Genomic DNA, 25,714 nt, shown 5'->3' with positions numbered 1-25,714 from the left:
GGCGTAAAGAGCTGGGACTCGCATTTGCGGTTTTGGGGTGTGTTCTGCTCTTAACCTTGTGCATCTGTTTTGGAGGTCATATTCAGGTTAGACCACCACTGCCTTCCTTTGCCTCTCCACCCACACTCTTATTTGGCTTGATGGTTTCTGGTGAATTTGTGGGCATCAGGTACAATAAAGGTCCAAAAAGAAGCCAGCCCCACCCCTGCGGTTTTATTGATGCTATTGATGTTGTTATGTGAAGAATGTCATGTGCGATGCCCATTGTGAGCACTGACTTATTCTGGAATTTGAAATAACTAAAATAACATTTGCTACAGTGTCGCTCATAAACATAAATGCATATAGATACCTTGACAAACCTTGACATGCACACACGATGCTCCTCTTTCTGTCCCCTTTGACCCTGTATCTGACATTCAACCATACTGCTGCCTTTTCCAACACATTCTGACTATTATAACCTGGAGCTATTGCATAGGTCATATCCAACATTGTCTCTTTCCCTTTCTCTTTATTAACTGTTATTTCCCCTTCTGTTCTTCTCTCTCTCTCTCTCTCTCTCTCTCTCTCTGTCTGTCTCAGAGAATGTTTCCCGAGAAGTTGAAGTCATGTACGTGGCTGTCTGCTCTATCTGAAGCAGTGGTTAAGAGACCTTTTGTGCGCCTCCCTTTGGCAACTATTGCTACCATAGTCATAGTCATCATCGCCATGTTCAACTTGGTAATGCTTAACCTTTTAGTAATAAAACACATCGCACACATTGTTTTTCATATTTCATGCAAAGTAACACTAATATGTCCATCTGACAACAGATTACACACATCTATCAACATATTCTCAAACAACCTTGTTAGATGTGTGTTTGTTCACATTTGTTAAATTAATTGCTACAAAAGGTAGCATGTCTTAACATTTCTGCTTATCAAACTGTCTTTCAATCCACAGTATTTTAAAAATCCAGGGAATTTATGTGACTTGTGGCAAAATAACAGCAGCATTCCTGAATCTTTTGAAAATGACCTTCCGTATTTGCCTGTGAGTTGCTAGCATGTGCATGCACGCACACACGCACGCACGCACACACACACACACACCTCTGCTAAAAAAGTGCATCAGTGATTGTGTCCCTCCCTACTATCAAAAAAATAGCATGTAGTAGCTTTGCTATGTTTGTTTTATTTTTATGTTTTTGTCTTTCCAGTACTCTGTGTATAATTGTATACTGGCATTGATTGCCTGTGGCGTGTTCTTGAGAGTGAGTTTGGAGCTGAAGGTGGCCTTCCTCTTCATCATTTCTACTGTGTACTACATCATCATCTTCTACTCTCAGGATGATCTTTTCAGCAGCTACAATTACCTTCTCTATGCCAATCGCAGCTGGTACACACGCACACATTTCTTCTTATACTCACACTCTTAAACAATACTTGGTTAGGGGTTGTTTAGGGAGTGGTTTATGTACATTTTATCCCAAGTGAATTGCAGTACATTTATTACAGTGACAGTTCCCCTGGGGGTTAAATGCCTTATTCGGTGGGCACAAGGGCAGTGGCTCATGGATCTCCTTTTCTGGGATTCAAACCAACAACCATTTGGTTACCAACTTTTGAACACTATGACACTCCATTCTGTATTTTGGTTCTTATGGTAAGCATTTCTGTTGTTTGTCTGTTACAGTGTGGAAGACGATCTGATGCTGTATAAATCAGGACTGATGAAGCACCCACAATACATGAGCTGCATCTACATCACACTCTTCCTCTTTACTATGCTGCTCATATCTCAACAGGTACGAATCTCATACTGCACAAGAACACCGTACCATACTGTCAGTCCTTGAGCTGAGAAACACATGCCCACCTGTACCCTTTCCTCCCTCTACCTCTCAGAATGAGTACTGCTTTCGTCAGGATTTCCTGTTGAAGAACAAGAATCTGGCTGATAAGGAAGAGGTGGAGCTATGCGAAAACTTGAACCGTCTTCTTTTGGAGAACGTTCTCCCTGCGCATGTGGCCGCACTCTTCGTGGGCGAGAACAAAAAGAATGAGGTGGGGCTGCTGTCCACTATCTCTTTACTAAACAAGAAATACAAGGTAGGAAACAGAGTGGAACGCTTGGGAAGAGCCTGTATATCACACCCTCATAAAGACCAGACATATATCAAATACCACATAATGTCATGTTATATTCACCTACCATTCATTTACATGAACATTTATTCATCTAGCCAACACTTTTATCTAAATTGACAACTGAGGAAAACAGTGTGAGCGATTCATCCTAAGGAGGCAATAATATGAGAAGTGCTGCAATACAAAAGTTTCAAATTTGCTCTGTGAAGTACAAACAGAGCAGAAAGAGGGAGACAGTAGTGAAAGAATTAGTAGTTTTTTGTTTTGTTTTTAGAAAACACATTAATTGGTTTGAGTCAAGTGCTAACGATAGAAATGCGTCTTTTAGATGTTTCTTAAAAAGTTGCGAAGGTCATTCCACCAGCGATGAACGGTGGAAGTAAAAGTCTGGAAAGTGATTTTGTGCCTCTATAAGATGGTACCACGAGGCACCCCTCACTAGCTGAACACAGGCTTCTTGAGGGAACATAGTTTTTGAAGTAAGTTTAGATAGGGGGTACCGAGCCAGTGGCTGTTTTATATGCAAGCCTTAATGCCTTGAACTTGACCGAAGACCAAATATGACACCGCTTTTTGGATCATTTGCAGATAAGTGTACAGGCAGTAAGAACCGCCAGAAGCGCGTTGCAGTAGTCCAGTCTAGATATAACCTTATGTAGTATGTTATGTAGTATGCTCACATAGGAAAGGTCTTGTCTTCCTAACATTGAACAATTCAAATCTGCATTGTAATACATTCTAATATCATTGTGTGCAATATACAGATAATTTTGAAATAACCACCCTACCATGTACTACCACAGCGCATTAAATACCGTTCGACCAGAAAAACTGTGACACACAAAAAAGTCGTGGAAAGTACCATGATCAGAAATGGGTATGAAATCCTGATTTTGGTATTTGTATTTAGATAGATTTTTTATATTTAGAAATGATTAGGATAGTTTTTGATCGTTTGTCTTAAAACCTTGTGCGACCCTGCATCCACATGCGTGGAAATTGTATTTTGGCCTAGCTATATGCAACACATAATTTAAATTCATTTATTCTGACTGAATACTGTTCACAACACAGACGGTTATTTAAGGGGTAAACGTCACACTGAGGCGCGTGACACAACAGTATGGTGTCGATTTCCGTGAAGCGCTTCTACAGGCGCAAAGCCAACAAAAGTGCCTCTGGTAAGAAACCTCTAAGTTTTATGATTAAAAAGGTAATTTCATTTTTTGCACGTCAGCATGCTGATAAACATGATGTGCATATATATGGATTTTAGGACATTATTCCCTCAAAAGTAAAAAACAAAAAATAGATGTTAGTTATTTTTTATGTACATTTTGTTATTTTATCATCACTGTACAATACAGTTTGATTAATTAACATTAGTAAATGCATTCCTATATATTTATTATGCATTTTCACATTAAGAATAAATGTATTCATCCAAAAGCTAAACTATTTTGCTTTCAGAAGGTTTTTATGGAGTTAAGATGAAAATATGGTGCATTTTGAACTGTTCTGAGACCAGTGCAGACAGACAGAACACTGGAGGTTAAGTCATTCACTAAATAGGTAGAAAGGGAGCAAGGGAAAATCCTATAGATTTCTATGCAAGTGCTTTCACTCCTAAAATCCAACCAAAGTTCAGTTTTAGGCTGCAGATGATGATTGGATCACTCAACATGTTTGACAGACATGTGAAAATGATAATAAGTACATAGATTTAGATTTTTTTTTAAATGGTTAGCAGTGATCAGATTATGCTGGCCATTACTTATATATTAAGATATATAACTTATATATTACTTATATATAAGAATTCTTTATTCAACTTAACAGAAAATCAGCTATAAAATATTTTACGTCTCAAAAAGTTTAATAACTGACATTCCTGTAAAAAAAAAACAATTTAATGAAAAACAATATCTGACTTTCTATAGCTTGGTATTATTTAAAAAAAATTATAATAATAATGTATTAGGTGCTGCTAGTTACAAATCAAATAGTGAAATGGAAAATGCACACAGCAGTCACACTCACGTTTCAGGAGGTTAAAGACAAAACAGAACCTGTTTGTGGGAGAACCTGTCTAAATGAGGTGCTTTACAAAGAAGGCTAGAATGTGAACTGCACAGCTCTGACCTGCTTAGATGAGGCTGTGTGTTGCTCCATGCTAGAGATTCAGATCCTGAGATGCAGATGCTGATCATGTTTAACTGTTTCTACATGATTTAATCTGCATGGTATTATCCAGTAATACAATAGTTTAGACTCATCTTTTATTTTTGCTGTCCAGAGATGACATAACTCTAATTCACCTCTAATCCCAGCTGACTCTAGACTGCACTGTAGAGCACACATAAAACACACACACACACACACACACTAATTCCTGACCGAAATGCCACAAAAATACCACATATTAGTATAAGGAGATAGAGAGGGTAGACTTGCATAAGCAGTGAAAGTCAATGGATGCATGTTGTCTTTAGGGTTTTTTGTATTATTATTATAATTTGTTTTTACAATTCTTACCTTCTTTAAAACTCTAGTATGCAAAAGTTTTTCTTTGTTAGACAATCAGTCAGATGTCTCAGGACATTGACACTGCCTTAAGGTTTATGTTTAAGTGCATTTAATGGACATTCTCTCTGTTCTTTCACTCAGGGTCATATCATATGTCATTTATCATACATACCTTGTGCATGTGGTACCTGTAAGTCTATGTACTGAATTTTCATGTCTGTCCTATCCAAAAACATGATTCTAGCACAAAAGCATTTGTAACACAAACAAAATCTTGGTGTGTATATGTTCCCTATTCTCCAGGACCTGTACTATAAGTCTTATGACTGTGTATGCGTGATGTTTGCCTCTGTGCCGGACTTCAAAGAGTTCTACACAGAGTGTGATATCAACAAAGAAGGACTGGAGTGTTTGAGGCTTCTCAATGAGATCATCGCCGACTTTGATGAGGTCAGAGTGTGTTTATTTGTGTTTGTTTCCTCTCATGCCCTATTTACATCTGCCTCAGGAGATTCATGAGATGCTTTCAGATTTTGTGACTGCATAATCTTCACTCTTGTTCATTTTCGCCTTCCCGCTGTCATTTTGCCCAAGACAGATGTATATACCAGGTGTCAACAGGGCTTAATTCCTTGAATTAACAGATTAATAATTGCATATTAGCAGTGATTTTCTGGCAACATTGAATAATGAAAGAGGTTTTACATTTAAGGGTGTCACCTCAGCTAGCACTCAAGTGTAATCAGATGACATGAGGCAGTCAAAGAATATGTGTACTCATTTCACTTCAACTGTTTATTATGGAGAGCTGAAGAAGTGAGCTGCTTTTGGATTAACAGCAATCAACAGGGAATTGGGCTGAGACCCTTGGGGGTTAACCACCATTTTGAGAACAATGTTCTGGGTTTCTTGATGACCACAGACAGCACTTGCTTCTGTCTCATTTAGATGACAGCTTTTTGTCATTGACACTCACACAAACCTTTGCCGAAGCATCCTACAAGTTCTAAAAGAGAACCAATTACCTTTTTAAATACAGACGAGGTCCACGCTTGCATAACTTCAGTGAGTTCTATTTTTGTGATTCAGTGTGGTATGGTTTATTTCCCTCTCTATCTCCCACTTCTCATTACCCTCTCCTCTCTCTGTCTACTATTTAATGTAAGACAACATCATTTAAAGGGTAACTAAACCCCTGCTCAGAGTCTGACTCCACCCACTAGCAATATTTGAAAAATGCTCGAAAAGTGGGAAGACCCCAGCGGGGATAGAGGGGACGAACCGAGGGCGGGGCTGAGCGGGGGGGGGCGTGCACCTGAGACCCGTAGTGACAGATTAATTGACAGCTGCTGTCAGACTCTAAAATGAAGAGTGACTGGAGTGACGCAAGTAGCTATGCCACGGAGCGGTCTTTTGAAGTCGAGGACCTTTCTCCCCCACCTTCACCTGAAGTGGAGGAGGGTGAATTGTCTGAGGACACAGGGCCGGAGCCATATCAATTCGAGCCGCTGGCTCAAACTGCGGTTTTAACTCCCTGTTGAGCATCCGAGTGCGCATTCACCTTCACTCGCGTGCAGGAAAAACAAACGAAACGCTGTTCAGTGATGTTTATCCTTTTAGCAGGATTTTTATTTAGCAAGCTTCACTTGAACATAACATCAGTTAGCTGTTCTCTCAACTTAGAAGAATGTGACGTAAAGCGTAACGTCATGTACAAAACCGTATACCTCCAAATAAAACTATACAGGTAGTCAATACCGTAATACAATGTATAAGGGTGCAATACGTTTAACACTCCCGCATCGCGAACGCGCGTTTGTCGACCCCAGAGGATTAACTTTAGCCTAACCATAAATTGTGATTCAAATATATATGATCACTCACCTCAAGACGCCGCTGCGGTGGTGGAGTCCATGCAGGAGGAGCAGCGTTTGGCACTGTCTGCTGGAAAGCTATACAGTCCAGCAGTGCTGTTGCAACCAGAAACACTACACCTACCTACCATCCTGACCACTGTACTAAATACAGATAATCTACGCTAACTTGAAGCTATCCTAACGGACGCAATACTATGCTACTAACTAACTATGCTTCTAAAAATACTACACTAACAAATATGCTAATGAACTACCTAGGCTACACGAAATAATCTAAATAACTATATAAATGCTATGCTAAATAGATGCTAAAATACTCTATCCTGATCATTTTCAATACTCGCAATTCCAACTCCTGACTCGCTACAGCGGTTTTGACGAAACGAGATGGTTTTTATACTGCCATGGGCGTGGTAGCTCATACCAAGGGTGTGGTGAGTTGGAACCTGCTTACGTCAGCTGTCACCGTTTACGTCACGAAGTACCGCAAACAGCCAATAGGAAAATTCAACTGCATTAGCCACCGTTCAACCTGAAGAGGGCAGCACTCAGACGTTTTTACACCATATATTGTAGAATTAAAACACTTTATACACAAATGTCAAAAAAATTACTTGAATCAATGACCAGTACTAATAAAGCCCCATTCTTACTGATCATTAACTAAAATAAGTTGGTTTAGGGTTTAGTTACCCTTTAAGAATGGATTGCTACAGCTCTGAAACACATTCACTCAACCCATTCCCTCCATTCTCAACCTCCAGTTGCTGTCAAAGCCCAAATTTAGTGGTGTGGAGAAGATTAAAACTATTGGCAGCACGTACATGGCTGCTTCAGGACTGAGTGGACCTCCTGAGCAAACCAGCCAGGTACTACTGTCACTGAACACTAATGCACCACATAGTGTATGCAAAGACACCACTCACATTACAAGATAAACCCTTGCATTATGCTGTACCATGCACAACTGATATGAGGACACTTCTGCACTGTATACTTGGTGCACATAATGCAATGCTAGCTCTGATTACCTGTAAGATGCAACTGCTGCTCTGATCCTTTGTATATATTTAAAATCAAATAGCACATGGTCTTATTAATGGCAATGTATATAGATTAGTGAGTTGTTTGCGTGGGATCTGTGTGCTCTCAGGACCGGGAGAGGCAGCATGCACAGATAGGGAACATGGTGGAGTTTGCCATCGCTCTGATTGGCAAGCTGGATGGCATCAACAGACATTCATTCAACACATTCAGGCTTCGTGTGGGTAAGTCTGGCTGCAAAACACTTCAGACTCACAAGTCTAAACCAATCTGAATTGTTACTCAATTATTGTTGGCCATTACCTGGCCAATCAGAATTAATGCTTGGATGTTTTGTTATCATGGTTTTTTTTTTTGTTTTCAGAGTGAAATTACATTTTATCCCTAAATGTAACATGATATGTTTACTATTAGAAATAATAGTCTTATAAAAGTAATTTAGACAAACAAAAATGGGCAACTCTGCTAAATCTAACTGTTATATTCCAGAAATAGAAAAGCAGCTCATAAGAGTGAGCTTAATGCCTTTTCAACAGATCAGGGATAAAAGAAGCACTGATATAAAATGTTTCATAAACACTTTGTTCAAAAGTCCGAGAATGTTTCACCCATCTGTGGTAGAGAGCCGACAAAATTATAATAACAGACAGAAATACCTTCATTCTGCTGTTAAAGGTTTTATTAGAGGGCAAAACACATTCAAGGAGTCCTTTTGTTCCAGGTGTTCTGAGGCAGCAACTCACAGAGGAACCACTTTGTGCTTTGTGGATGCCAGTTTTGTTTGTGAGCCAAAATTAAAATGAGGATCATTAAGTGCCTCACTGACAGAGTGGAAAACAATAGTTCATTCACAGTAACTGGATGTTGGTTTGGCATGAATTTGAATGCTGGTATTATGTAAATGTGACAGAACGTGTGCGCGTGTGACCTCTTTGTGTGTGTAGATTTGGAGTTTGTTTATTGATTGTGTGTGTACAGGTATAAACCATGGCCCAGTTATTGCTGGGGTGATTGGGGCCAGGAAACCACAGTATGACATCTGGGGAAACACTGTGAACGTGGCCAGCCGAATGGAAAGCACTGGGGTATTGGGCAAAATACAGGTATGAATGTCTTTATTACTCTCTTACTGCACCTCTCTATAGATGAAAAAGCAATTTACAAACAAATGATCAGAGTTGGCACTTTATTAGCATTACTTTAGTGCTTTGTTACAATTGAGCCTAAATTGAGCTCTGTGTGGGGCTGACAAACCCAGATTACAAAAGATTGTTGGAGATTAAATTTCTTTATATTTCCATCAGGATTGGTGGATCAGGGCAAACCCAGGATTTTACACAAATTACAATAATTCATATACCCTGGTCATCAAGATCACCGCTCTAAAAAAAAAAAAAAAAAACTTGATTGCACCACAGCTGCTGTCGATAGATTTGCATTCCTATGAGGAATCGCAGAAAACCTTGCAAGTGCAAGTGGCTGATTTTCACTTTTAAAGCACAATTGCAGTGACAAAAAAAGGCCAAATACCATTCATGGTATTTAATGGGATGAACAGGACACAGTCTCCACTAACTAGTTTGTAGTTATAACACATTATTTAACATGAGTGATGCTATTTAATATAATTTTATGTTCTGTTAGAGTTGAAGCAGTCAACAGTAAAAAAAAAAACAAAAAACTTGTTGTACAAATTGTGCAACCCTGTAGTATTTTATTTTTCTTCTCAAAATTAATAATCATGATTGACATTTTTAGGAATATAAAAGTGATTATCGTTTTAATCATTATTGTGCAGCCCTACTCCAACAAATACCAAGTTTGATGTCATTTTGTGTGATAGAACTGGAGTTCTGTGGGTTGTGTTTCAACATTAAATACATATTTAGGTGACGAACATAGAAATTTGTTGGTTAATTTACCTTCATATCACCCATTAATTTCATTTCTACAGCTAGGTGATTGTTCATATTAAAATTCTAAATGGTAAACAGTTTTATCATTTGCTGTGTTGTTGCACAGATTTGCTGGGACGTGCTTTTGTGTTGCAGGTGACAGAAGAGACATCAGATGTCCTGCAGAAGTTGGGTTACTCATGCGAGTGCCGTGGCCTGATAAATGTGAAGGGTAAAGGAGAACTCAAAACCTTCTTTGTGTGCACAGATTCCAGCAAACAGCAGGGCATCGGTCTGAGCTGAGACTGAAGCCTTAGTCCTCAGAACCATTGACACATTCATACATACATTTATACAGACCTAAATGTGATCTGATTTTGTTTAGTTTCATTGCTTCTGGATATGTTTCTTTTTAGAGCATGTCTAAAGAACTGCACATTCTTTATTACTCTTAAATGTTAAAGTGATTTGACAGCATTTGGAGACCTGAAACTCTGAGAGGACTAACATCTTACAACAAACACATACAGTAAGTATCTTACCCAAGCACAATCTGAACTTTGCGATCCTCTTATGGGAAATAGAACGTAGAGAGTGAAAAAACTGATTCACTGAAGGTCATTCTCAGGATTGCTCTTAGAATTTCTGGGTACTGCTGTCATTGTTCCCTTGATCCACTTGGATTTAGACTGATTTGGGATAACTGAGCTGGTCTGCTGGTTTCAGACTTACTGCAGAGGGACCAATACATGACCCACACAAAACCACCATCACAGATGAGCAGATGTGAGAATTTCTATAATAATTTGAAATCATGTAACTTATTATCAAACTGTCAATTGTAGATGCTTTGAGTTTTCCTTAAAACCAACTACAATGTGTGTCAAAACCGAATTTTTCACATTCTGGTCTCTCTCACATTGATTTGCTGTTGCCCTTGAGTTTAGTGTATGTGGATGTTGGAGGCCTTCCCTAGCTTCATAATATTACAGATGAAAAGTATTAAAGAATGTTTGTCTACATAAATAGGAAATAATGTACATTACTGAAGCACATTTAACTAAGGCAGAACACTTGCATTGCTTTTCCATTTAACTGAAAGAAATCATCTCTTTAACAATTTTTTTTCTCAGATCTTGACTAAATGGCTCTGTAGGCACTCCCTTCTAAAGTTGTACATTTGCTGCTTGTTGCACTCACATTTTGGCAGCATTGTGCCATGTGTTTTGAGTCACACAATTGCTAGTTGATTTGCTCAACTGTCTGCTTCTGTTCAATGAGACTGCTTAGTTAAAGTGGGATGCATTTGTGTTTGGGTTGTATTTGCATCTGATAAAGCCATATGTATAAATGTTCAAATCAGATGATAATCCTACGAGCCTCTTGATAAGTGAACATTACAGTATGACTGAATTTATGTACTGGTAATTGAGATTATGTGGTGTCTTTCTGTACCCTGTCTGCAATGTTGTGAAGAATATGCCTTCAATCGCCTCCATTTTGTATGCGTTGTTTCAGAATAAATAATTTTACACTTTACATATGCTTTCTATGACCAAGGTTGTTGTGAGGAATCCTTTCCCATCACATGAACCAGGCAAGATTTAGACACTCTGGACACAGGACTTCCCTTACCCTGGTAAGATGCATTTTGTAGAGAAGATTAGTGTGGCACTGGCCAGTAAAGCTTGTTCATTAGCGCTTTAATTTAAGAAAATATTTATTGTTGCATTACTACAATAGCCATGAGAGATTAAAATAAATAAATACAGGAACCACATTTTTCTCAGTACTGGACAATAATTTTCTACTGATGATCTTTGATATGGAGCATTACCTTTTCATTTAAAATGGTATTTTCAAATGTTTGTCAATGATGTCATAAATCTAGCATCGCCTAACATGAAGGGTTATTACAGTTACCCATGCTTTCTCTGTAAACAACATGAAAAGCCTTATGTTTGGCTTAATATAAAAAAGTCTGAGCCAATGTATGTAATAACATCGAGTGGTCTTGGTTTAATTTCCTTTAAGGTTTACTCAATTCTCCCAAATCACAAAGGGATTTGAGAATCTTGCTGAGAACACAACCACCATTATGAACCCATCTCACATTGAATCTAGAAATTTAACAATTTATTTGGCCCTTTACAAATGCTGTTTACTGACACTTCTGAAACGTTAATCCTCCTAAAGGGTATCATACTTATAATGTTATAGCTCTTATACAATCCTACAAGATCTTATGCCTGTAAAACTTTTCTTGAGTGCCTCATTTGCCAGCAAAATCAGGTTAAAGTATATCAGAGAGATGCATCCTTTCTTTTGTGTCATCCACATCAATTACAATCTGATTTAGGGAGGACCCAGCTGGGTCATGCTGTGCAATAAATATCTCAGTTTCCACCAAATTATCTTTAGATTTCAGCAGTGGGTCATTTGATATTACTCAGAATATACAGTACAGAATACCTGCTGTTTAGAAAAACTGACACAGTTTAAATGATATATACATAACAGTTACATATTGCTGTTTTGATTTGCTAATGTACAATTTTTGTAACTTGTATAAAAAAAAAATGGAAAGGCAAATTACAAAAAAAAAAGAATGTTTATTAAATGAAAAGCAAACACATGCAAAACAGAAGCACCATCGTAGGGGTATTTAGAATAAGAACCACCGATTGACTGCAATGATGGGGATCTCAACACACTTCCTCCATGATTCAGATATATCTCCCACTGAAACACAGAAAACACCCTCATAATCCTGATAATGTCAGTTATTAGTTAGATAAAGTAGTTTCCTGAATAAGGTTCAATCATTTTAAACAGACACCACTTAAGGAAAGATGAAGCCTAACTGCATTAAAACAAAAGGAGAAGATAAATTGTGCGTAGTTTGAAGAGGGTTTCTGTTACCTGTGGTCAGGTGAATAAACGTGTCCTCTGCATTGTCGTTTGGTAATGAGATACCCATGGCCTTCCTGATACCATACACACTGCACATATCAACTGGAGTCACCTGACTGTCAACTTTGTAAGGTTAACCGAAACTTTCTCCGCTGCACAATTGAGGGAGGTGGTTGCAATGAATCAATGATTTATTCTCAAATAAGCTTTTATTTTCTCTCCCCAATTTCCAATGCACTTTAAGTACTTGTGGTGGCTTAGTGATTTGCCTCAATCCGGGTGGCGGAGGATGCATCTCGTTTGCCTCTACGTCTGAGACTGTCAATCAGTGCATCTCATGACGTGGCTTGTTGAGCGAGTTACCACAGAGATGTAGCGCATGTGGAGGTCCACGCTATTCTCTGCAGCATCCACGCACAACTCACTACACGCCCCACTGCAAGCGAGAACCACACATTATAGCCACCCTAGCAAACGGGACAATTTGGTTGCTTAGCAGACCTGGCTGGAGTAACTCAGCACACCCTGGATTGAACTCGCGACTCCAGGAGTGGTAGTCAGCGTCAATATTCGCTGAGCTACCCAGGAACCTCCAATGAGCTGGTTAAAAAAAAAAAAACTTTTAAACTAAATAACAATACATAAACACAATACAATACAATACTTTTCACATCACTGCTAACAATCAACTTGTGAAATCTGCAGTTACACCAATCAATATGCAAAAATACTTTATCGAGGAATGGGAATAATCTTGGTGGTCAGAGGATGGTCACTACTAAAGCCAGTCCTGACCAGGATCCAACCCAGCACTAAAGTAACTGCTATTCTGAGCCATTAGGCCCTTTCCCACCTACAGTCCTGGTACTTTTCCCTCAGTACTTTCTAGAGGAGAACTCTTATGGGGAACGGAACACCAGGAGAGACTTTTCCCTTCTGATGTTATTTGCATGCATTTCAATAGCAGCAGCAACAAAACAAAATAACCCCAATGGAGGATGCCGGGATCGGAGCTACACTTTTGTTTATTTAGGGCTGTTTTATACAAACTTTGGCTGCATTTGAAAACGTAGGCAGCTGCCTTATCAGCTAAAGGTTTAAACAACTATTTTTGGATGAATGGAACCCTCTGAACAGTTTAAAAGGCATTTTATATCATTCTAGCTTCATTCATATTATACAGCCGACAAAGGCAGCATTTTCAGTTTTTGGACACAGCCGGTGTCTTCAGGTTACAGTATAAACCGGGTGCGTAAGCCGTGCGAGTGGTGCTCCATGTTGCTGCTAGAGTGAGAGGAGAGACGAGGCTGCGAAAAGCGCTTAACAAATGCACTATACACCCATTTATCAACACAATATTTTATAATAACGGATTTTATGAATCAACATAAATTCCTATACTGATGTATTCACTCATCGACTTAAAAGACATCTTGATGTAAGTCAACCACACAGTAATAAGCAGACAATACTTCCCTCATGTAAACTAGATTTAATGATGGTGATGCCGATTACAGATGGCACTGGTGATAAAACTAAGATATCATTCTGATTTGACAAGGAATCAGTTCTTTTGTCTCTAAAAATGCACATTCTGCAGGGGAGAGTGTTTTATATAACCTGCAGCATTGCATAATGCATCATATCATTAAACAAGAGGAACGTTATATTAATATATGAATCAAACACACTCAGAATGCCAACACCGTTTTCCACGCATCATTTTATTAGGCCATAACTATGTCTATGGTTACAGACAAATGATATAGAACAGTGAAATCGCTCACAAAAACTTGCCTGCTCTTGAGTTGATTCCAGTATCTCACTCTCACCCTGCCTGGATAAGGATGACGTGAGATACACTGTCTAAACTCACATTGGTTGTCACTTGCGAATGTCACTCGTCATTTGCATAAAGTTTACATTTTCTCAACTTGTCTTGTCGTTCCCCACGGTGATCTCTGTCGCCAATGGTTGCGACAGCTCGTGTCGCCAAAGTCGCTGTGCTCTCTTTGAAAATGAATGGGATGTGTTGCTGTGAATGGGGCTTTAATGGTGGCTATGGAGCTCCTCTCCTTACTCAATGCAGGGTTTTGACCAATCACAGGCTGCAGCACCTCCCACAGCCCAAATTCACCTTATTCAGCTCCGCCCCTTTTCCACACTCCACTCATCTGAATTCTATCATCTAACTTCCTGTTTGTAATAGCGTGTATGCTTTAGTCGATCAAAATGGATTATGTGTGGAAGCACAGAATATATTTTTCAGCAAGAGTTGATGGTGTGAGTCTAAATAACCCTTTTATTATGTGAAAATGCTCATGAGTTGTTTTTTTCTGTCACTCTAAATGTTAGTTTTTCCAAAACCTGCAGAGGTAAATTGGACCTGGCAGATCACATTCAGACAGCTATTCACACTGCACTTTTTCATAATACAAGCGTTTAATAGTTATACGTATAATTCTTAAAACTTGATTACTAATTTGTGTTAAAATGTGTAGTTGATTTGAAATTTCCAACAGTGACCGCTCGTATTATTTACACATGCAAGTTCAACATTAAAGAAAATTACAATTGTACTTTTTAAAATAAATTTGTCACCCTACAAATGTGATTAAAATAGTTGTAAATGGAATATAAAATAAAACATACACTTTCACGTGTGTGTATTAATAGTTGCACCCCTCCCTCATTCCAGTTTAAATCTCAAATAATCTGCCTTAACTATAACGCGATGGGTGAATGACATGAGAGATGTCGTACGAGGTATTTTTAATGACTTTGTGTTCATTAAACTCCAAGAGACAACACGGAGGCATATCAGTACTTCCACAGCATTAAGGAAGGATCTTGTTGTTACCTATGGGGTAACCGTTCTTTCCAACAAGGGAGCGAAAAAAACTAACTTCAAATGTACCCACAAAAAACCAGATTTATTGATAAATAAACAATACATATCAAATCAAAGAAAGTACATTGTAGAACAAAAACTCATTCCCCCTCAAAGGATGTTAACAACCAGCCAACCCCCTATAAACCCCAATACAATCCCCAACTTTGTCACACAGAACGATTCAAAATAAATTACACAGACAACCCCAAAATCATATTAAATAGAAGTACTGCACTCTCAAACTAAACCAAAAAAAAATTACACTACAAACTGAAGTCTCATGCAAATAAATGGTTCATGTGTGTTAAAGCATCAGTATAGTACAGAGAATACAAGTGTTGGCTAGCAACACAAGGCTGGGAAGTGATATACAAACAAGGGAAAAGAAAAAAACACCCCGTTAGCCAGTACGATTCACTACATCTATACACTCTCTGCCCTGGAGGCATACAGCGCACACCTACAGGTACTGTCTAAACGGGGAAATCAAAAACAAAACAAACACAAGAGGAACAGTGATCAACTAAACCTAATACAAAAAACAAACATAATTAGCAATACACAAATAACCACAAACATCTTTTACTTTAATCTCATTAAATAAAAGACACTTACAAACACTGTATACAAACTTTAAATTACCTGCAACACATCCACCAATCCTGGACAAACTTCCAAGATAGGAACGAGCATGACCAATGGCCTACACATCCACAATGTTTGCGTCTGCCTTAAAAACAATTTCCTAATTTAGTAAAACTAGGCTTCATAAATATGCAACAAAACAATTACTATTTACTTAGCCTACCTGCTCACCAGACCGTTCACGCACAAACCAACATGGACATGTCACCGGACAGCACAATGTTTTTGTCTGTATTAAAAACATCTACTTCAATGAAAAAGGCTTAGTAAATATAAAACAAAAGTCAATATTCGCTTGGCCTACCTGCTCACCCAGGCCGTGTCCGTGCACCAACACACAGGGAAAGGCTACCAAACAGCACAGTTCCACACAAAAGATTGGACCTCCTCACTAGGCCTCCTTACAGGTGCCTGCTTATAAACACTCTACCTACTTGGCCACGCCCCTTTACCAATCGCTACCTCACCGGCTACATTGTGTATTTGTGAATGAAGTACTCTTGTTTTAAATTCTCCCTGCTCTGCTTCCAATTGTTATGACATCCCCTGAACACTATAAAATACTCACGATAGCTTTTGACAACTCTATATCCTGTAAATCCACTTCGCTAGCTAATTACACTTCGCCATCAACACCATAGAAATCTATATAGAAAACGTTAGAATGGAAGTTCAGAGACAACATTTTCAAGATGGCTGCATGCTAGTTTCTGTGGCGCATAGGTGCAAAAGCGATTGGCCCTATTGTTGCCCTAACTAGAGTTGTTCAGCAATAGGGACCAGTGAGCAGATAATGTTTAAGAAATGTGTATTATGCATGTTTACATACCAAGCTGGAGTTCTTTAGAAGTGGGAGCCAGTAAGCAGATGATGTTTTGTGGCCGTTTAGCCTTAGTCTCTGTTTCTGAGCCTTCTGTAGCTCCCTCAGCAGCACGGTCGCCTAATCCATCTTCTGCTGGAAATGCTCCGCTTCTGAGAGAGAGAGACAAAGGAGAATGGTAGTGGGATTTCACAGAGATAAATCGGTTTATTGATGCCTGCTGTCTGGCACTGAATAGGGGAGAAAGGACACATTTTTATTTAAAACAATATTTAAAAAAAGCTGGAAACATCTTGAGTATATTAATTTCCCTAGTTAGTTCACCTGATGCATGTAACATTCCACAGCTGATTATTCATCAATAAATGTCTCAAAACAGCATAGCAATCTATCTATATTTATTAGTGCTGCACGATAAATCATATCGCAATCGCAATGTCAGCCTGTGCAATTATATGACAGCAAAATGCTACGATTATATAAAATAAACAAGTGCATGTGTGGACGTGACAGCCAATTCTCTCGGAGAGCTGTTTGCCCATTTTCTACACCGCTAATAATGATGACCAGTCAGTCTCAGTTTAGGGAGTGGCACGTGTGGTCATGTCATGTGAGTTTCCGGTGTGCAGCGTGGAAATCAGGTGAAGATGGATGCAGAGAGCAGAACTGGTGGCCAGAAAAAAAAATAACACCGATCACAGCTTGGCGATATATCTTTATTTCATCCTTTCAAGTTCATATAATATGGGAGCATGCCATGTAAATAAACACAAACTCCAAAACTGTCATTCTCTGTGCGGTCAGAGCCGCTTCAACCAGTCGCGGAAGACACAATCTGAGCGGGAATCGAGACCGGGAGAGATATAAAGTTCTGCCGTGTGATGCGTACTCTAACACGGAGACGCCCGTCTCTCACCCCCACTGTCTGCAGCGCAACGTGTTGCATCATTGATGAGATCATCATGATAAGATCAATCTTATTTTTCACATAACACTAAAATGACAACAACAATAAAATGTGTGTATATATATATATATATATATATATATATATATATATATTAGGTTTTGGATAGACAAGATTGGCAAATGTTTTTAATAAAACTCTTATGGCTAAAATGTTTAGTGTTCAGTGGCTAAAATATCAATATGACTAAATGTTACTAAAATATCAACAGTTTTCATTGAATAAAACTACATTAAAAAGCACAGTAAGCCAAACACAATTACAGATGTGTTTGTGAGTGTCACGCCATATGACAAGTCTTCACAGAGATATAAGTAGAACTTTTTAGAAAGAGGATTTGGAAATACCAGTTTGTCATTTAAAAAACAAAACACAACAACAACAGTTTTAGTGGTTCGAGTGAACCACACTTATATATCCAGTTTCCTTTTCAAAAGAGTTTATAGAAGGTACATGTTACATCCTGATTAAATGTCCCTGTTTGTTTGGACAATCTTATTTTCATGAAAATGTGTATGTTCTTATTTATTGTTCCATTTTATTTAGGCGTAATATTGAGAAAATAACAAGTTTGCAGTAATGCAAAGATATTTAATTTTGTAAAAATACAATTTTTAATTTGAAAACACTGTCCATTTATAGTTATTGTTGTTGCTAGTTTGTAAGTTTCAGTTGAGAAATACACATTTTAGCATTATCAGTAATCAAATTGAGCATTTTCCTTGATAACCAAGCAAGTTGACTCATGTTACCATTTGTTTATTATATTGAAATCGCATATCGCAATATTAGCCTCAATCACAATATGACATTTTCCCCAAATCATGCAGCCCTAATATTTATGCATGTCTATTATATATATATATATATATATATATATATATATATATATATATATATATGTGTGTGTGTGTGCGTGTTAAAAAATTTACTGTCTCACAGAAGTGTTTTGGTCGAGCGCACGAGTAGCGTCGCAGGACTTCTTTACCGCATCTGTGCTATATGTGATTAAAACTAAATTTTCTTTTGTGTTGTTTTTGATCAACAACTGGATGCAAAGAACAGAAAGCAAAAAAAAAAACACATTCAATTACAAATGGATTATGTGCATCTCATCTTTGGACAGATTACACTGAATGAGTCAAACCAAACTTTGATGCAGTGAAAGGATCTTTGTGCTGAACCATAATACTTAATCTCTGGTGAGTTAATAACCGTTAATAACAGACATTTTTAGTCACATGGTGCAATTTAGTGTTGTCATGGTACCAAAATTTCAGTAGTCGGTAGCGATACCAGTGAAATAGTTCTCGAAACCAATTTTTGTACCAAGGCATAAATATGCTAATAGGACAATGTGCTCCTAAACACACCTGTTTAGCCCATTTAAAAAGTTACATTTCAAATGTATATAATAAGAAAGACATGTTGCTTTCAAGTGTTTCTCAAATCAAGGATACATTAAGAAGCTCCATACTGTTTTTAAGAAGCACGCTACTGAAATCCATATTATTCTTTACCAAATCATGTTTTAATTTGTTATTATTTCACAGAACTCAATGTTTAGTTTAATATAATTTTATCATCAAAATGGTGTCTAATCAATTCATCCTTAAAACATTTAACAAGTGAAAATATAACTTTCCAACATTATTATTATTTTATTTTTTTTCAGCAGTCTTGCTTGTAATTTATTGCTTGATTGTTATTATTATCATTACAGTGAATCTTACATTTGACTATACAGTTGTAATATATTTCTGTCACAATTTCAGGGATCTAGCTTATATTTTGAAACATGCTTTTAATCATGATGTGTATTTTTGCCTGAATCTTCACTTTCCATATAAACAGTTTGACACACATTTAAATCACGTCTGAAATCTCATCTATTTACACTGGCCTCTGACAAATTAAATGTAGGACAACGTTTTGGAGTGTTTGGTTTTTAGATTACTGGTGTTTGTGGTCATTTTGAAATATTAGGTTTTAAATTGTATTACTGCAAAGCAGTGTTGTAGTACTCGAGATCAGTCTTTGTCTTCAGACCACTTTTTGAAGGTCTTGGTCTCGTAATCGACCGCATTTACTACTTCTAAAAAAGTACTCGCTCTTGTCTCAGTCTCAGTCAAAGAGGACTCTGGATTTTATTTCAAGACTGGTCAAGACTACAACTGTGGGGATATCACTAAATTGCCTGTGCATTGTCTGATTTATTGTTAACATCATTTCTGTGATTGGATGTAAAACTTCCTGTTTCAAATGCAAGCAATAACTTGACTCATTTCTAATTTGAAATTTCGGTTACTGTTAACGGCTGTCACCCCTTCACACACCCTTCCGCCAACCGATTCTTTCCGAGGGTTTGTTTCAATGAACAGGTTCAAAAAACAGAGTCACCAGTTCATTTAGCATGCACAATACTCAATAGTAAAATTAGTTTACATCTCTCGACTGAAACGGTTCACCCCTTCATTCAAGTTCTCCTCCCTTATTATGCATTACGTCTGAAAGAGGTGATTCTCAGTTCAGTGTACTGTTGACTCGAGAACTGCTGTGAACGACTCAAGAGCTGTATACTTGATCATCTACATAAGTTGATAAAACGGTAATACAATCAAGTCATAAACATATTTCCAGTATGTTTTATTTGTTACACTGTTGTTCAGCAAAATACATCGGAAACATGCATTTCTCCCCTTAATCACACACATACTCAATGTTAGCAGCTCATCGGTTCTCAGCATGTCAGACACCTCTGAAAGAGGTGATTCTCAGTTCAGTGAACTGTTGACTCAAGAACTGTTGCAAGCGACTCATTGTACTGTTGGCTCAAGAGCTGCTGCGACCTGAGTGTTCAGTCCAATTTGTGAACTAGTTGGAGTGGTTAATTGCAAAGAAGTGTTGGCAAAAGCAGAAATCACCAGTTCTAGGATCATATTACTCCAGGATATCGGTTCATTTCAATTCGGAATGTCAAGCACATCCGAGAGACAGGTTAAGATAGAGTAAGTTGTAGATCAGTGTTGACTTGAGATGCAAACAGTTTCAAACGATTCAGTCTGATTTGGTGAACTAGTTCAACTCGTTCATTAAAGAGAACTACATCACTACACACACTCCAAGAAAGTGAATGCGGGAGACAGCTGAAGAAACTGTTGCTGTCTGAGAGATGTCAAATCTTCTGTTATACAATCTGGCTACCTAAACCAATGTTTCCTAACCACTGTTCCCACTAGTGTGCTGTGAAATATTGTCAGGTGTGCAATGGAAAAGTATAAAATTCCTTAAAATAAATGTAAAAAACATTCCCGGTATTTTAGTAACGGCATAGAAGAGTTTTAAAGTTGCCAATTCAGTATACTTTCCATTACAAAGTATTTTATGCAACCAGTTTTAATATTTTGTCCATCAACAAACTCTAGTCCGCTGTCAAACGCAACTCACATGTCCACAAAATGATGCTGCTTCATCATCACACTTGTAGTACAAACCATTCAGTCAGTGAATGAATGAATAGAATACAACAGGTGTATTGTTTTACTCACAGACTAAAAGCTGTTTCTTTGTGCCCAGCATAGTTACAGATGTTATGAGCAGATGTGGCTTACTTGTTGCATTTCTCGCATGACACGTAAAAAGAATATGTGAAACTGTTACATGCGATTACTAAAAGCAAATTTCCCTGTTTTAAACATGTTCAGAAACACCATGATACGATGTGTAGATTCTGAGGTACTGTAAAATTCATGGAGCATGTTTGACATCTGAACCGGTGAATGGAGGCCGGGCGGCTGATCTTGGGTAATAGTGCCTGCCTGATCCAACCACTCTCAGTGCGACTTGCGTTTTATTTCCTCTCTATCAACAACGCAATTTTGACCCGGTGTGACTTATAGTCATGTGCGACTTTATTTCTGAAAAATAAAGTAAATAAATAAAAAATGTATTTGCTGTGATGTTGCAAGAATTTATTTGCAAGAACAAATCTACAAATTGGAAAAGACACAAATGTTGATTTTTCACAACCCGATCTCATGAAAATTCATACATAAAATTCACCTCTGCAATGCCTTTTGATTATTTTATCAAGACATTTGTCATGACACACACACACACCTTAATTTGCTTTCTGTGGGTGTTTTTATGGAAATGTGGATCTTTCAGATCAATTTCAGGAGTTCCTATAGTTTGCATGTTCCACATTTTATCCTAAGTGTGTCATGCAGTGTGGGACTCTCACTGGTCTGTTTTTGGCTCAGTCTAACACTGCTGTGAAGCACTTTGGTGAGATGAGATTAAAGCACAAATGCTGTGATTTAATTATATAAATATATAGTTTACACGTGCTGTGTGGTTCACAATAGATTAGTACTCTGCTCTGACATATCATACAACATGTCGTGAATGATTCTCAAAATGTTTGTGCGGTCAGATTTATACATTTATACAAAGTACGCATCACTTCCATACTAAGATTGCAGCCTTTTGCGGTTTAATAAATCACACTAGTACATGTCATAATTTTAATTTGATTAACTGTCCATTTCAGTGTAAGAAGTAAAAGAGCAAGCGTTCAAAATGACAATTTTAAAGCTGTCATATTGCACACCGGTACTGGATTAAGTCAGTCCTCCCATTACCAGTGTTGTTTCCTCATCAGGACCTTCTGAGTTGAAGCTCTCAGGAAGCAGGCCGAGATTGAAACCAAACACTGAACTAAGAGCCGTCACACTATTACCACACTGCTGGGCTCTGACCCAACAACCTACACAAAGACACACAGCGTAAAATGAGGCATGGCATACAACAGCTAGTTATTTTCCTTCTATCTACTAGCTATGTTGTGTGTGATATTTAGAAAATCGGATGTTAAAACACTCAGCAAATTCACTAAACTGGTGTGCCACTTTTGCACGTTGTATTTCAGCACAAAAACCTGTCATATTCACTTAACACCAGTAACTAGTTTAAGCAGCCACAATCAGCGCTGCATCTTGAGTAATTCAATTATAAATACTCATTCTTTCCACACAAACATGCCTGCTTTGTATATAAATTGTGTCATTTGCCAGGTGCAAGATACATCATGCTATTACCACCTGAGGAAAGCAGGAAAGTATGTGCACATTTTTCTTTGATTGAGATCATAATGATCAAAGTCTGTTGTAACCTGGCATATGTCTATATGTGTAATGTAGTTAGGTAAAAGACAATTCAGGAGCCAGGATCATGTACAGTCCTGGCAGAGTGAGCCATATCACAGTGGCCTGATGCATCCTGCACTCATAACCAGCACGCAAGGTCAGAATTATGCCGTGCACAAAGCTTTCAGCACAGATTTTATGGGCTTGTTTGCATCGTTGCCTGACATGCATAATCAGTTCAGTAATCAGCACAGTCAGTGCTTGCAAATAAACAGCGCTTTTAGGGTGCAATTCTTTCCTAGTGAATTCACCTCTTTGAGTCCCTAACAATAGCAGCACCCTGCTAAGGCACACCAAGTTGTTGAATTGCAGCCAAAGATGCCCCACCACACACAGGACTAATGCTGTAGTATGTAGGCGACTCATTAACTTTTCTTTAAAAGTCTTCAGCACTCTCACTCAAACATTTGAGTGAGCGAGAGAGGAAGTCAAAAACGACAGGGAGAGAGTGTTCGGTGTGTGTCTGATCAAATACACTTTCCATTAGTGTGTGTGTGTGTGTGTTGGCTGGCGTTGTTGACACAGCTGCTACAGCGCAGAGAGCCTGCAGTCCTGACACTGTATTTAAATACAAGACTTGTATTCTCATCCACTCAAGTAAGTTGTACAGAAATCTTGTATTGTTGTAGAATTTACTTTTGTTTTGGTGAGTCTATTTTACCTCAGTATCATCAGTTCTACTTTCTCTGCTGGCTCCTCCCCTTGCAAATTATCCTGAGGAAGACAAAAAGGATCCAATCAGTGTTCACAAACACTTGTCAATCATAACCAGATACACATTCAGGTAAGATGACTATTTGCAAAGAAGACAAAAAGAAAAAAAAAGTGTATGGTTTTAGTGCCATGTCAAACAATATCCTCTCAATGGGCCTCATTCATGAATGATTTACACAGAAATCTGCTCATGTTTCATGAATAAGCGCAGTGCTCTTAAACTTTGTTGTAGATTTTTGCCTTAATCTATGAAGAATCACTCTCAAATTCTTAGGTTTTGATTTCAGAATATTAGACTTTATTGCAACCAATAAAGCCGAGTCGGCCTGCAGAGCAACTAACCCACTCTGGGTTTCATTCACTTAAATACATTTTCACAAACAAGGTTGGGCTTATCCTTTTTTTAAACATGCGTTATCTAGCATCCTCAGACTCTGGTCTGACCATATTAGGAAGCTACAGAACCACCTTTGTAAGGGATATTTTCTCCCAGCAGTCATGAGCCCACACGTAATGCTTACTCTGCACACTTTCAAATGTCACACATATATGGAACACACATTCTTAAGGCCTTCATGCACATACAGCAAACTATATGTTTGCCTGTCAGATATAACTGTGGTACAAATCAACAATGTTTACATTAATTATACCTGATAAAATCTCCTACATATTCCCCCCTTTGTGAATTTTTAGAGTCACATTCCTGAGTGCAGTTTCATAATTCAGTCGCTTTAGCTATGCTATCTAGTGACTCAATTAAGTCTCACCATTGCACTACCAATGACCTCATTATGCAACCGCACTGCGGTGGAGATTACAAAACCAAACATCTCTACTCAAATTGTTTCGAGAGCAGAGTAAAAGATCCTGTCTCCATTTTCTTTTAATATACAAACATGTTATAATCCTAAATGTCCAATTGGTTCAACTTGATTGTGATGGATTAGCTTTACTTGTGTTTACCATAGTCTTAAACCATCCATCATATCATTAAAGTGTAATGCAGATGTCTTCAACCCAGATACTTTACGTATCATAGAGGGCCACCCATTGGGGAGAGGTTAGGCTAGCACTTTCACCCAGGGTATGGCTCATCTTTTATTCATCTTCTTCGTCTTCGTTGGAAGTGCTTGACTCCTCATCCAATGTTTGTGAATCCCAATTTGGTTTTTCAATCCAACCCTGATGCTCTACTATAACTCTACCATTATCTTGATATCTTAATAATTCCATTTGCTTAACTGTGGCTTTAATAACTAATTACCTTAATAAAGGCAGCATGCAACAAAATACTAACACTCCTATTACTATTGCAATTCCCAAAAACATTCCTAATTTAGCAAACCATGCTCCCCATGCTCCTAACTTTAAATCAAGCCAATCCCACATTTGGTTATCCCTTCCAGCATTTGATTTAACTTCGGTTCTTAAGTTTTTTAACTTAATCATGACTTCACTAAATGTTCCTCCTGGTGCAGTATTGTTTGGTATGAAAGTACAACACTGATCTCCAAACATAACGCATACACCCCCTTGTTTTGCCAATAACCAAGGAGCCTGTCTGTTTTGCCATGTCATTCTACTTGTTTCATGTACTTGTTCTCCTAAAGCAGTTAAAGCGTCATCAGTGTAATTAATAAATCTTTGTTGATTATAGTAAATATAATTGATCCACTCTGTATTCTTATTTTGTGTAATCCAAATGAATATTGATTCTATCCCTGCTTTGACCTCATCTCTAGCCTTATATTCATTAGGTATACCCCTAGGTTGAATTGACCTAGGACCAATTGAGTCTAAGAACATATTAGGGTCTGTTTTATATGCTCTTTTTGTTCTGTTTCTATCTTCCTTTATGAATTGTCCTGCTTCCCACTGTGCCATTGTAATTTCCTGACTCAATCGTACTCTAACACATATCCCTTTCCATCCTAGTGGTAACGATGCCATAAGTTGTTCTTTCCCACAAACCCAGAAAAAAATCTGCCACCACTAGTGTTTGATCTTCATATAATTCTATCGACGGTAACGCTATAGTTTGATTCTCACACTTTTCTTGATTTATTTGTATTCCC

At 38.0% G+C, this 25,714-nt stretch overlaps 2 protein-coding genes across 5 annotated transcripts in view; one reads left to right on the top strand and one right to left on the bottom strand.

Annotated features, from left to right (window-relative positions):
• Positions 1–11,006, top strand: part of LOC127637311 (adenylate cyclase type 2-like) — a 105,303-nt gene extending 94,297 nt beyond the window's left edge. For all 3 annotated transcript variants that reach the window (XM_052118422.1, XM_052118348.1, XM_052118490.1), the window contains 11 exons: positions 2–86; positions 586–723; positions 949–1,038; positions 1,205–1,383; positions 1,681–1,792; positions 1,893–2,051; positions 4,965–5,111; positions 7,303–7,407; positions 7,692–7,806; positions 8,561–8,685; positions 9,634–11,006. In XM_052118422.1, coding sequence (XP_051974382.1) covers positions 2–86; positions 586–723; positions 949–1,038; positions 1,205–1,383; positions 1,681–1,792; positions 1,893–2,051; positions 4,965–5,111; positions 7,303–7,407; positions 7,692–7,806; positions 8,561–8,685; positions 9,634–9,780 — 1,402 coding nt within the window. In that variant the 3' untranslated portion in view covers positions 9,781–11,006. The remainder of the gene's footprint in view (position 1; positions 87–585; positions 724–948; positions 1,039–1,204; positions 1,384–1,680; positions 1,793–1,892; positions 2,052–4,964; positions 5,112–7,302; positions 7,408–7,691; positions 7,807–8,560; positions 8,686–9,633) is intronic.
• A 184-nt stretch (positions 11,007–11,190) lies between these two features.
• Positions 11,191–25,714, bottom strand: part of LOC127637474 (bromodomain-containing protein 7-like) — a 41,549-nt gene continuing 27,025 nt past the window's right edge. For both annotated transcript variants that reach the window (XM_052118592.1, XM_052118671.1), the window contains 3 exons: positions 23,584–23,636; positions 16,758–16,900; positions 11,191–12,219 (listed from right to left, as the gene is read on the bottom strand). In XM_052118592.1, the coding sequence (XP_051974552.1) occupies positions 12,143–12,219; positions 16,758–16,900; positions 23,584–23,636 (273 nt within the window). In that variant the 3' untranslated portion in view covers positions 11,191–12,142. The remainder of the gene's footprint in view (positions 12,220–16,757; positions 16,901–23,583; positions 23,637–25,714) is intronic.

This window comes from Xyrauchen texanus, chromosome 1, assembly GCF_025860055.1.
Source record: "Xyrauchen texanus isolate HMW12.3.18 chromosome 1, RBS_HiC_50CHRs, whole genome shotgun sequence".
NCBI lineage: Eukaryota > Metazoa > Chordata > Actinopteri > Cypriniformes > Catostomidae > Xyrauchen > Xyrauchen texanus.
The sequence above is the reverse complement of the archived record's forward strand: the minus strand, read 5'-3'. Positions and strand labels throughout refer to the sequence as shown.